Below are 14,220 nucleotides of genomic sequence, written 5' to 3'. Positions count from 1 at the left end.
TTCCTTTTGCAGTTCAAAAAACCTTCTTTGTTTTGCAGCAATTTGTAAATTATTTGAAAATATTTTTGTGGGCTTCATAGAATGCTGGTCATAATTTTTTCCCATATATGGAAATTCTGTTTTTTTGACAAAGTTTTTTAAATTTTATTAATGACGATACACTGACCAAACATGAAAAGCGTTCTTTGAAAACTCGATGTACTTTTCAGCAAAATGGAAGAATTTTTTATGATCAGAATTCTTTCATTGATTAGCGTTTTTGGTCGAATAGAGGTCAACCCTAAAAAGGTGCATATGAGGAGCTGCGAGGAGGGCTCTTAAATTTTTTCCTTTAACTCTCTTCCTTTTGTCTTCTGATGTAATTTAATTAAAGTATTTTTTCGTCAAAGTAAATTATCACCTATTCTGAATTGTTTCCAGACAGTTTTGATTTGACAATTTGGTGAATATCTTAGAAAACAATCGATAAAATTATTTTTATTTGCAAATGATATATCCAAGCGAGATAAAACTATGATTTTTATCCAGTTAGTAGCTTCTAATACAGTTTTTCTAGTAACTATACAAATTTACAATTTCCATATTATTCACACAGATTGGTTAATTTAGAAAAAAGTCGATAGATAGGTCATTAGCCATGAAGTTCTTCATTTCTTTTATCTCACACGCCTTTTGGAAGAGCTTTTTCTTTTCGTTCTCGATCTGAATTTTGTTATCCTTCAGGCTCCGAGAAAATGCAGACAGCTCGCTTGCAGACATATTTCCAATATTTTTTTGTTTACTTTTGAGATCATTCGACATGCTTATCAGCCTGTTTTGAATCACGCGGATTTCCTCGATTGCTGAGGTATGAATTGCAGATATCATCATGTCCGTTTCTTTCCTGACATTGGTCCGCATTTCTTGAATATCGACTGGCCGGACATTATGGCCTTTGTGATTTTCGATCCAGTCTGAGTTACCAGTCAGCAGTCTGTCGCAGTCGGAGCAGATCAAGTTGATATCAGAGTTTGACCCGGATGCCGAGGTGTTTGGGGTATTTTTCATCTCCTAAATTACACATGGAGAAGAAAGGTGCTCTTTTTTAATACAAAAATTGAAGAAAACTTGATTTGTAGGTTGAGTTTGAGAAATTTGATGTCAAAAAGTTGCTAAAATCTAATTTGATTCAATTGCCAAACAAATCTGGATAATATTTTTAATGCTATTTTTAACGAAAACTGAGGCTGGACAAACAGATAAAAATAAAACATCATTTAATATTGCAAAAATTTGTTCATCGTACCACGAGAATTTCAGATAAGCTATACGAGCAGAATGAATGCCTCGATGAAAGAGAGTATAAAAGAAAACAAAAACGGAATATATAATTGCAATAACAAGCCAAAAAAGCAGTATGTCGGTTGACCGACAGGACATCAGTTCTTTTTTGTACGAACTCTGCCTCTAATGAAAAACCATTGTTTGATAACTATCTTTTTTGATTATGGGCGATTAAAAAAAACAGATTAATAGGATGCACGATACCAAGTAATTGTTAAAAATAAGTGGAAAAATTATTGTTCTGAAAAAACAGCAGGAAACGTTTTTTGAAATTCTTGAAATAGGAAATGATTGTTGCAGATTATCTTAAAAACACTGGTAATTAAAACGAAAAGATACGATGATTTACTCATATTCGTTTCTTTGGATACTTGCTAAACCTCCCCACACTCAGTAAAAAGAGAAAATAAACGATTATATTATAATTACAATCGTACTTTTAACAAAATTATAATCAATTATAATCACCAATAAATGATGTTTAAACGATTTGTAATCCATGATAATGGTGAAATTTTAAAAAAATATATAATCGATTATAATTGACTATAGTTTTTCCAAAAACCTCTCACATTCTCTTATTAAATATTATATAATAGGTTAAAATCCTTTTTCTATCAAAATTTTATCTTACAAAAAATAATCAATTAAAATGGGTTAAAATTTAGCTACTTTGCATGAAAACATAGTAAAAATTAAATTGATTCAAATTTAAGCTATAAAATCGAAATATCAGCTTTTTTAGTTCGGTAAACAAATAAAAAGCACCCAAAACAAAACAAAAATAAAACGAAATGAAGCGAGGACGTTTGTTGAAAAACCAATAGCCAACTGAAAAGCACTTAAAATGAAACTAAAATAAGACGAAATGAAGGGATGACAATTTTTGAACAAAAATGGATTATAATCCATTATAAAGGATTATAATTCCTTAAATTTTGACAAAAAAAAACTTTCAAAAAATGATCCATTTTTAATCGATTATAATCAATTCTTTTAGAAAATTATGGAGACTACAAAAAAAATTTCTTATAATCTATCATTTTCTCTTTTTACTGAGTGCGGGTCACGATAAAAAAAAATAGTGTATAGAAACGGGAACTACAATTATGTGGAAAAATGCAGAGTTCAGAAGCGGTATAAAAAAGAAGCTAAATATGGTAATCAAAAACATTCGCAGAGCTTTAGATCTGAAATTAAACTACCATAATCCGATCTGAAGAAACTCGACGATTTTTGTGAATTAAATAATTTGAAAATGTATGAAGTACATATGAATTTGAATGAAGTTGTTTGTATCTCCCTGAGATAATGGGAGAGGAGAGAATAAGAATTTTATCGAAATTCAAATTTTAGATTCAGGAAACGGGACTGTAATTAAATAGAGCTGAAACATTTTTGCTAAATTCAGCTAATCATGAAGCTCCGAACAAAACAAAAAGTATGACCTTCCGTTTAACTAAGAGAGAAATTTCAATTAAGCTAACTGATTTTATAGCTACTACTGTAACAATACGAGGCGAGTTTGAGCAAGTTGTGAATTGTAAGCGGATTCCGAAACAGGCCAAAACAGATTTGCCGCCGATCCGCATATTTGCTGTTTTCATTGATCTTCTCTGCTGTATTGGATACCCCGGGCAATAAATTACTATTGTGCTCAAAATCGCTCCGAAAACCGGCAATCGCTCCGAGTCCAGAGAAATCTGTGGAATCCACAAACAAGTAATTTTATGTGTTTAGTAAACTTAAGCTATCGCGGAATCCGCAACTGTCAGTGGAATGCGTATTTGAAAGCAAATCCGCAAATTGTAAGCGGATTCGGCAAATTTTAAGAGGGTTTCTCAAATTGTAAGCGAAATCCGCATAAAATTGCGTAATCCACTTAAATTTGCGAAATCCATAACAGGTTCTTATATTGTCAGAATCTAATATGCCGACAAAACCAATGTGATGACAAAGCTTTCATTATACTTATTTTTACACGGAATCCACGGAAATTATGTTTTGTAACATGTTTAATTTGTGTTGTAACTTTTTTTTTCTACATTTATCTCTGGAACCAGGAACTTACAGACACAAAAATGTGCGCCTATCCAGTGCACAGTTTGACCTCGGAGCTATGAACAAGAAAAGTGCAATGTTTCCCCTCGCGTTCTTCCTTAGTTCAACAGTCGAGTTTTTTTTCTGATATAGAATTTTGAATTATTTTGTTGAAAGTTCAAGCGAATGTATCAAAAAAAAATTTCTGTAGAGTTTTACATGCACTAAAATGGAAATGGTTTTCTTCAGATGACTTTTTATTTATCACTTCTTTTATCATCTTTTTTAATATCACCCAAGTTTGTCATTACTCGTTATTATCCAGATATTATCTTCATGAATCGTATTCCCTTTTGATCAAATGCTATAGTGCTGACTGAAACCGCAAAAAAACAACAATTTAAAACTGTGAGTCTTGAAGTTTGACGAGATTGAGTAGTTATAAAACAAAAAGAATGGTTACAAAAACTGCAAAACCTCATCAATCGACTGAACTATTAAAACAGGCATGCATGAGCAAGCAAGCAAATTGTGAAAATTTTGTCGTTCATTTCGAAAATTGAAAAAATATAGCTTGGAAATTTTAACAATTATGATGTGTTTTATGACTTAAAACTGAAAAAGCATCCAAAGTTCATAACCACGGAAGGACCTGCACGCTATTCATAAGTTTTCACAAATATAGCTGATAAAAAAACGCTAGTCATACAGTTTCATCATATAAAAATTGTATGACTAGCATTTTTGCTTTAGAAGGAAAATTAGTTTTTTCTCCATCAACAAAAAAATTTTAGGTGGAGTTTCTCTAGGAAATCGCGATTAGTGGAAATTTTTTTTTTCAAGATGGAAAAAATTGATTTCGTTGACAAAAAAAACTGAAAGTTTGATGAAACATGATTACGTCATAAATTGCTTGTTATACAACTTTATACTACCAAATTTGTTTGAATGGTTTTTGTTTCAGACAGAAAGTTTAAAATTAAGGATAAAATGTTATTTAGTTCTTTTTCAGTCGCAGAAAATTTCTAGGTGCAAACAAACAAAATTGGAAAAAAAACTTACCTGAAAGATTGAATTGTTCGTCTATACCATAGTCTAGGCTTCGATCGTCTATAAATTTGTTTTTTTTTGTTTTGTAGTCAGCTATATCCAAGTTTTTTCAAAACAAAATAGGCTGTGATTTACAAACACTCAAAAATTAGAAAAAAAAGAGTTTTTTTTAACCTATAATTCCATTAAGAGGCCAAACTGTGCACTGGATAGTCGCACAGTTTGGTTTTTGTATAACCCTGGCTTCCTATCGATTATCACTGTAATGTCATCCGTTTTTTACTGGTTATTAATTTATTAAATTTTACAATAGAAAGCCTGTAGATTCATTGCTTTTTGATTATTACTTTTATCAAACTTGATTGCGTTTTAACTTCTTACAGTTTTTTTTTTCAAAAACCCACAGCATTTCAAGTTGAACAACTACATAAAATTCTGCTTTAAGTTATTACAATTAATTAGAAATCAAAAAATCAAAAGACAATTTGAATCAGGGGCGGATTTAGGGGGGGTGTTTGGGCTACGCTCCTCTCTCAATGATTCGACCCCCTGCCGACCCAAAGGGTCCCCCCTTTGATACTTTTTCAAAAATCCATTTTTGGCCGAACGACCCTAAACTGTTTCTAAAGGCGCCTTCGGCGCCAATATATACTAACTTTGAGGGGGAGCGCGCGCCAAAAATAACGCAATTTTTTGTCAACATTTTTCAAAAAGTGCCCAAAAACTGCTTTTTTAACTGTTTTTTCAAAATTTGCCTGCCGCGCAGAAAATTTAGCCTAAATTGGGGCAAAACAGTGCTTTGGGAGAGCTCGAAAAATCAATTTGGTCGACCTAAAAAAAAGGTCGTCAAAATTTTGGAAAATTTTTTGAAAATCCGCCCCCCCTCGAGAAAATCATAGATCCGCCCCTGGTTTGAATCCTTTTCTCTCAAGCTTCAATAACTAACGCAAAGGATGACGAGGAAAATGTTTGCCTCGGATTTTACCAAACTTTTATTGTAGAATTGACCTTATGAAAATCTGAACGAAATGACAGCTTAAAATTAGCTGAATCTGAGCCAAAATCTTTACCAGAAAATCTGTTTTAAGTTACATCCTTAACAAGAACTAAAGCGAGTTGAGTGGTATCACCAAAAATTTAAATCAAAACAATCGACTACTTTCGTGACTTCAAATTGTTTCCTAGTTTCGTTTGTCAATAGCACAAAAAGTTTTCAAAAACTACGAAAGACACTTTATAAATCTGACAAAACCTTCAAGGCAACGCCTTGTTGTCAAATGTTTGTCAATAAATTCCTGAAATGCCACTTGGAACTGTTTCTCTGATAAAAAACTTTCTTACATTATTCGCCACAAAAAACTTTGAGATATGTTAAATTCAAAAAGCTGCTTCATGACTTTATCATAAACGGGGAGTAGTAGATGTTGGAGCTGATCAGGGGGGGGGGGGGGGGGTGCCTGCTGACCCCCATGTATTAAGTTAGGGAATAGAGCATCCGGTCAGCAGGCTATGTATTAAGGTTGGGTATAGAGTCTACAATGTATTAAGATAGGGAATACCGATGGTAAGGTTTTATGGTTTGTGTGATGGTAAGATAATGGTAAGAAAAGCGTAATTTTTTGGTTTTTGTCTAGTTTTTTCGCAAAAATGTTGGCGCGTGTTAACTAATTTGTGAATATCGAAATTTAATCGTGTAGGTTGTGTAATGAAGGACTTTTGATTAGTTTTTTGATACATGGTAAGTCAATGGTAAGAGTTTTTGGGTAAAAACTTGGAATTTTTATGAAAAAATTTTCAAAAAAACTTCAAAAAACGATAAGGTTAGCTATTATTTGACCTAATTTATTAAATAATCTTACTTTCTATCTAATTGAAACGATAATTTTACTTTGATGATGATGATGATGATGATGATGATGATGATGATGAAGATGATGATGATGATGATGATGGTGATGATGATGATGATGATGATGATGATGATGATAATGATGATGATGATGATGATGATGATGATGAAACAATGAAACAAGGCTGAAACCTACAGAGACTTCGAAAAAAGTCAAGTTTTTTGAGAAAAGAAGTTTAAATTACAAAGAAAGTATATAAATCACTGCATCGTATAGTAAACTTACTGCCATAATTTACACTTACAAATGAAAAAACTACAAATTTACATAAATTACTTATAAAATTCAAAACATGCACATCATGAATATTATTCAAGTTTGTCTGGTAGTATTTAAAAAGAAGAAATGCTGAATGAATTGCGTAAAATCCAAACAAATTATCAGTTTTTTGTAGCTTCGAGGAACCATTCGCCGATATTTTTTTGTGAGAAAGGAATAAGTTGTTCTTTTCCGACCCAAAGAATCAGCAAAATAGTAAGTTTTATCCAGTCGAATCATCATGATCCAGTGCTCCCCTCTATCATTGCTTGGAGCCGAGTTAACAATTGCAAAAGAGTATTTTGTTAGTTGAGGTACTTTATCAGAGGGGTAAGATCCCATGTACTTGAACCTGAGTTCAGGAATTCTTTCAATAATTTGCAGAAGTGAAAAATTATCCATTTTCGCAAATTTTAGCTGATTTACATCTAAAACAAAGAACTAGAAAGTATGATATTGTAATTTAGGATGAGAAATCCTAAAGTTATTGACTTACTCGCATTTAGGTACTGAATCAACAAAGTCCCAAACACAAAACTTGTCAACTGGACAAAATTTGTTGAACACTGATTTACAGTCTAGGTTGAAGAAATTCTTGGGTTTTCAATTAAACAGCATTCATTAGCTGCTTTTTCTGAGGTCTGAAGAAAAACAAAATATGTAGTACAGAGACAATCACAATGAAAAGTCCCAAAAAAGCTACAATTTTTTTATAGGAACCTGAAAACTCAAAAAAACTAAACATTTTTAGCGACTGTTCCGATTTTGTCAATTTGAACATTTGATAGTCTTTCTCCCAAGACTATCACTTCCGTTACTTGCTCCAAGGGAAACTGAAAAAACATTTCTAATCTCAAGCTTTCTCAACTAAGTTCTGGATAATGCAACAGTTCAGCAGCATCCTGTAGTGAAGTCAAGTCGAAAACTAGAATATAGTGATTTTGAAAATCTTCCATAGGAAGAGCTGGAAAATCTTCGTTAAACTGCATTGCTTTCATTGTTGTAACATAGGGTCGACAAGGAGAAGTTGTATCTAATGAAATAATTGCTCTTCCACCCCGAATAATTCTAAGCTCTCTCAATTGAAATTGTTGATAATCGAAAGGATTTTCATAAAAAGAACCTGCAACAGCTGAATTTGTATTCATTGCAACAGCTACTCTTCTTATTGGAGAGTTAATGAATATATTTTCTTGTATGAATTGGTTTTGACGAGATGGAATGATAAAGGTTCTTGCTATAGTTTCCATGTAATTGTATTGAGCAGGTTCTCTTTCCAGATTCCATTGCAAGAATTGATGATTAGGTTCAGCAACTAAAATTCTTCTAGTAAACAACGAACAATCAACTATTTTCAAACTGACATTTGGTTTATCAGATAACATGTAAAAATTAGGTCTAGCTCGAATAAGTTTAATTCGAACTTTGGTATTTGGTAGCAACAGTTTTTCGCAAGTAAACAAATCAATGGCGAGCCTCCCATAGAGTGAAAAATTTATCCCTGTTCTCAAGGAAGTTGCTCTATCAGTGAATGGATACATATCAAATGCATCAGGATTTTTTTCAAAACTGTATCCATGACAAGCAAGAATTCCTTTATTACTCACTGCTGACGAGTTGAATTCGTTCGATATCTGTGCCTTATGAGGATATAATCCATTGGCATTGTAAACCATTGTATTGTTAAAATAATCTTCACAGTTCGAGAATAGAGAATGTAGTAGATTGTTTACATAAGTTAAGTAAGTTTGTGGTTCCTCATCTGAATCTTCCTCCGATTTTTCTTTATGTTCTGCTTTTTCTTTTTTGAAAGCATCAAACAATCTTCCTTTAAATAGTTGAAGCTTTAAGCTAAGATGGGTATCACGCATATCCAAGTAGAGTTTACGATCCGTTTCAAATTCAAACTCAATACTGCTTTCATCCAGAGAAGTACTGGGGAATACTTCTTGTGTGTAAGATGACATAATTGTTTCCAAAACTGGGACTTTATCAAAAATCTCCAATGAAGAATTTGTAAAAGGACCGTACCAAAAATGGCTTTGGTTTACACTCATTTTATATTGTCAAAAATTGTCAGAGCGACTGTTTTTTGATCTACTTTTTCGAGAAATGGATCTGGTTCTAGCTGTTCTACGCTTAGATTTCTTTTTTCCACCTCCCAATTGTTTCCGAATTGTTTTTGTTCTCACATCTTTTGCAAATGTTTTCAAGTTTTTTACGTCCACTAACAATTTCCCCAATCTCTGGAGCAGCGATTTCAAACAAATCTGCCCCAATTCTTTTCGCAGCTGGGACTATATATTTTTTAATAAAAGGGATTGCAGTTCTCCCGAGAGTTTGTGCAAGAGCTCCAAAACCTCTTCCACGCTGTCTTGCATGTCCTCGAAAAATAGGGAAATCAGCTGAATTTTGAGCAACCATTTCGTATGAAGTTTAAATCAAAAATGATTATTCGAAATCTTGCGGAACAAGAGAACAACTCGAAAGATTCCTACGGACACAAAAGGAATTTTTTCGCCTGTACTATCTCTTAGTTCTATCTTGATACTATGGAAAGAATTTTTCAACAGATTTTTAAACTGTAAATTTGTAAAGGATTGATATTTCATGTACTGTCCTGTAGAAATTATATCTCCACTCTTCACTTTGGAGATAAATGGAATACAACGCAATAAGGGAGTTTTTGTATCACCAACTATGTTATATTCTATAATATCACTGTATATCATTATAGAATGTATTCTCATAATGTCGTAAGAATATTGAGGATAATGTGGACCTTTTCCTTTCATTATAGCCCCTGTTTGATTTTGTTCTAAATCACAGCCAAAAATGTGGCTCAAATCAACACTCTGAATTGTAAACTCTGATTGACTCTCAGGTAAATGAACAGCAACTTTTTGTGTAACTTTATCTACTGATAAATAGATTCCGTTATTTTCAAAAACTTGAGCTCCTAGACGTTATCATGGCTACAACTATATCAACAATACTTGGATACAATCCTGGTTCAATGTTCATCGATACAATCTTTCTTTTCTCCTCAGAACTTTCTCTTCCATCTACGAATGTAAACTTTCCCTCTGTAACATTTTGGTACAAAGAAGGGTACGATATTTCTGAAATAGCAACCTCCCATTCTCCTTTCAAATGTATTTTTTCAGGTAGAAAATTTGTAAAAAAACTAAGACTATTATTCGGATAACAATTAAAAGAAGCGTTGGAAACCAACTCAATAGTGAAAGAATCCATGACAACTGATCGGTAAAAATTTAGTTTAAAAATGATTTACCTTTAATCAGAGCATTTTCTAAGCTCTTTTTCATAAAATTTTCCAAGAATTTCCTCTTTGTCGAGTTCTTTGATGATGTATGTTGGAGGCTTTTTTTGTAGAGACTGCCGAAATTTCGAAAATTTCATCTGTAAATTGTGGTTTAGATCCTTTTCGGAACGGAATATCATTCTTTGAAATTTTCACTCTGTCTCCAACTTTGAATTTTAGTTTCTTATACCTTGTTAGAGATTTATTGTACAAAATTGAGAGGAAATTAGTATTCTTGACATCTCTATGTGATTTCCCAATAGATCTATTGATGCGACAATTCATTGTAGACACAAATTGCGGTAACTTGTAATGAATTTTTCACCATGATCTTCTATGTAGCGGTAAATAATGGGTTTTAATGATTGAATGGCTCTCTCTGCAAATGCAGCTTTTGTTTGGTCGAGTAAACTTCAATGCTTTTTTCCTTGCAAAATGTTTTGAAAATTCCTCCATATTCCGTTCCTTTATCAACACAAAGCTTTTCAGGAGTGTTTTATCGAGAAATCATTTTTTTTGAAAGCTTGCAAAGTGTCTTTGGCATATTTAGTTTTCATTGTTTGAACTCTGACAAATCGCGAAAAAACACTCATGGTCGACCAATAATCAGAAACCAATAAATATTTGACTCCCTGGTTTTGACTCGCTAGTTTAAAAAAAAATGCCAAATCCATACACCAAATTTCATTTATATATTTTGAAAATGCTTGAAGCCTTCGAAAACGTCTGATTGGCGGACCAAATTTTGTATACGATGTCTTGGTTTGTATAAACTGTTCTACTTTCTTTTTTGACAATCCGCTTGCTTTACTCAAGTTTCGCACAGAACCGCACGCAGCTCTACCCCTAGAATACAATCTGTTCAGACTTACCTTTTCAGATTTTGAAAGGGATCCAAGTTCCTCTGTCTTTTGCTTTGGCATTCTTGTTGACAACAAGTTTAGGTGTATTTTGAGTTGCTTCCAAAATGGTAAAGTAAATATCGGGAAAAGCGGTATTTTTCGTTTTAGTGCACACACAAAGTCTACAAATGATTCTTTTGTGTCTCGATTATCTAATATAGTTTTGTCTGACTGGCTGAGTTTAATTCTAGGAGAATTCAAAATTAAATCAATAATATGCTTATTGTTGCTCGTTTTCAACCTCGCATTTACAGCACTGTAAACAGAATCAAAATTTTTTGGTACAATCTCCTCTTTTTCTTGCTTTTGTTCCAATTTTTGTTTTGTTGGAAGTGTACTTTGTGATTGATAAACTGAGTACGGAATTAGAACAAACTGATCCATACTACGTCAACCGTTTAATTACAAAAGGAGTGATAACAAATATTAATTGTAAGCCTTTTGGCGAGCTCAAAATAGTTCTCCTTTTATGCAGTGAAGTTCTTCTTCGTGTGAGTTCTGATATTTCTCGTCGATATTTTACTACGACTACTTTTCGAAGATCCTTTAGCTCGCCTCGTAGTAAGTTTACTAGACATTCGCTGAGGAATTGAATGAAACTTTTGGACAATGGAGGATGAATTGTTTTTGAAGTTTTTGGGAAAAAGTTTGGAATATTGGGAGTATAGAGACGTAATGTATGCTCATCGTCCAAAAACTTAGTTTCTGTTCCTGCTGGTAGATAAAACTTTGATGGAATTGAACCACTGTTTGTGCAATATCTTAGCGAATCAACTGTTTTTGGAGTTAAATCAATGAGTAAATGACCATAAGGAGTAGATGTTGCATCTTGATACCACTCTTTCAATTGTGATCCTAGACCTAGTTGTTGACTTATTGTATTGATTTGTAAAACATCTCTCGGTGACTTGAAAAGGACTATATGTGTATTTTGTAACTCAACATCTCTTCCCAATTTGCTTTGATGAAACAAGTTATGCTTAATATATATTGTATTCAGTCCCCTGTGTCTTCCAGCAGCAGCAACTTTTACAAACTGCTTAGAATTTGAAATTTCTTCACAAGAGTCATCAAATATTAATAGGTATTTTGTTCCATTATTGGGAAGGTTTTCAATCAGTTCAAAGTCATCTCCTTGGATAAACTTAAGGTTTTTTCTTTGCATTTGTCCATAAAGAGGTTGATCATGTAGATAAAAATAAAAAATGTTGTCAAACTTTGGTTGAAATGTACCAATTTTTAACCACTCAAAAATAAGATGTGATTTTCCAGATCCACTCGGTCCAACTAGCGAAATAAAAATTCGTTCTTTGGTAGAAATTATTTTATTCATAGCTTTGGAGAAGGTAAAATATAACCGACTGTACTTGATAAAATTGCTACCCAACCAGTTGTTTCTTCACATGTAATGGATAACATTATTCGAACGATTGCACAAGCTAGTATTAAAACTATGACAAAAAATTGGCACATAAAAACACTAAAAGAGATTTATTACACGTACGTCCAAAAAACTTCCAAGATTTTCGTTCATGATTCTCCTCATCAAAAACAAAATTTCCTAAAACTAATTGCTTGTCACATTCATCACCCATCTCAACTCTGGAATGAAAAAATTGATAATGACTAACATTTAAATTTCAAAAACACGATAATACAAAATTATTAAGGTAATTTACAATTTATTAAAAAAACATCGAGTCCATGTTCCGTATCCAAAGGCTTTTCTTTCTGCACAGTGAAGAGTGAACCTCCAATCATATTCTTCACTTATCAAATTAAATTCTGAACTTTTGGACATGCGTAGTCATCCAAGTTTGTAACCTTTGTTTCCAAATTTCTGACAGAATTTTACGTTTTTCCTAACCTTTTGCAAAAAACTCCGTTTCTGGAGCTTTTAGTTTTTTCAATATTTTTTCAAGCTCAGTATAATTTTCATGGCCACTGTTCCAATTGATTCCATGAAGATGCTTCGTACACCAAGCAGACTGAGATGTAGCTTTGAATTTTTTGGGAGGAAGAAAGGAATATCCCAAAGTTTGTCCATTTTGATAAACTCCTAACTCTTTAACTATTTTGTTTTCAATACACTCAATATCCAAAACAACTAGACTCATGATGGTAACTGTTTTCGCTGAAAATTTTTGTTAGAATAACTAACAATCGAACAATGCATATACTGATGAAGCAAAAATTTATAACATATAAGCAAAAGATTAATCCAGTCACGTGACCAAGAAAACAAGAACTTGGAAATCTAGGTAAAACATAACAATAACCAGGTCCCTTATAAGTAGTAGAAGTCACAGATCCAGCTGCATCATGTAAAATTGCATGAAGTCTGAAAATTTTTGAATTTGCAAAAAAGTAATCCATACAAGAATTTCCGTGTCCAATTAGACCCCCAAAAGGAAATTTTTGGTTCATTTCTTTCAAATTTATGTTTGGGTCCAAATCAATACAGGTGCAAAGAAAGTAATTTTTTCTTTTTGTATTTGATGAAAAGTCATGCTTAATCAAATCAAAATTTCTGAGAATTCCATTCAATTTCTGAACGTTCATTTTCTACAGTGCATTCGTCAATAATGATACACGTTTTTTTGAATGTTTCTACATAAGACAAAACTGAGGGGATAAAATCAACCAAATTATCATACTCTTTTTTTCCAACTGAAAATTCTGATTGTTCTTCCAAGTGTTTCTATTTCTACGATACTCTATAAGATCTATTTTTTTAATATCTGAACAATAACTAAGAAAAATTTTTCGTCTTCCATTATGCAAAGTCCACTCAATATGAGAAATTTGTGATTCTGTATCCAAATCTTGCAATTTTGGTAAATTTTGAGATTCCAAAACTGTTAGTGAAAATTTCTGGGACTTTTCTTGTAAGACGATATGAAAAAGTCCCAATTTATTTTGAAGCTTTAAAACAAGATTTCTGGAAAAACCAATGTTCCAACTCATACTGCTCAGCACAAAGAAGTTTTAAAAAATGATTCAAGAAGATGAATATTTGAATTACATTACTATAATAACATCACTCAACAACAAAATTTTTGAACATTACAGTTCTCAACAAACATAAAATCTCCCAAGACTTGGGCAAGTTCTTTGACATAGGCAACTTGCTTCAAGACTTCGTTCTCCTTTGCGGTGAAGAGTCGAATCTGAATGTAGGGTGACTTGTTCACACTGTACTTCTTGATTGTGACACACACCCTTCTCTTCTTGTATGTTGCTACGTCATACACCGCATGCCAGTTCGCAAGTTCCTGCACCATGGTTGAGTCTTTGTCAGAATAGGGTTCCAATACAAGAACGAGTCCAAGGTTTTCAGCATCGTGAATAACAGTATTCCGTATTGCTGATATCATTTCTCCTTCTTTTTCACCAAGATAGACTTGCTGGG

General features: G+C 32.8%; 1 protein-coding gene across 1 annotated transcript in view; it reads right to left on the bottom strand.

Annotated features, from left to right (window-relative positions):
- Positions 1–600: 600 nt before the first annotated feature.
- LOC134855066 (uncharacterized) overlaps positions 601–14,220 on the bottom strand; it is a 30,410-nt gene continuing 16,790 nt past the window's right edge. The window contains exon 3 of the mRNA XM_063871446.1: positions 601–1,050. Coding sequence (XP_063727516.1) covers positions 601–1,050 — 450 coding nt within the window. The remainder of the gene's footprint in view (positions 1,051–14,220) is intronic.

Source organism: Symsagittifera roscoffensis, chromosome 10 (assembly GCF_963678635.1).
Source record: "Symsagittifera roscoffensis chromosome 10, txSymRosc1.1, whole genome shotgun sequence".
In the NCBI taxonomy this organism is placed as follows: Eukaryota; Metazoa; Xenacoelomorpha; order Acoela; family Convolutidae; genus Symsagittifera; species Symsagittifera roscoffensis.
This window is presented reverse-complemented; position numbering and strand designations above follow the sequence as displayed.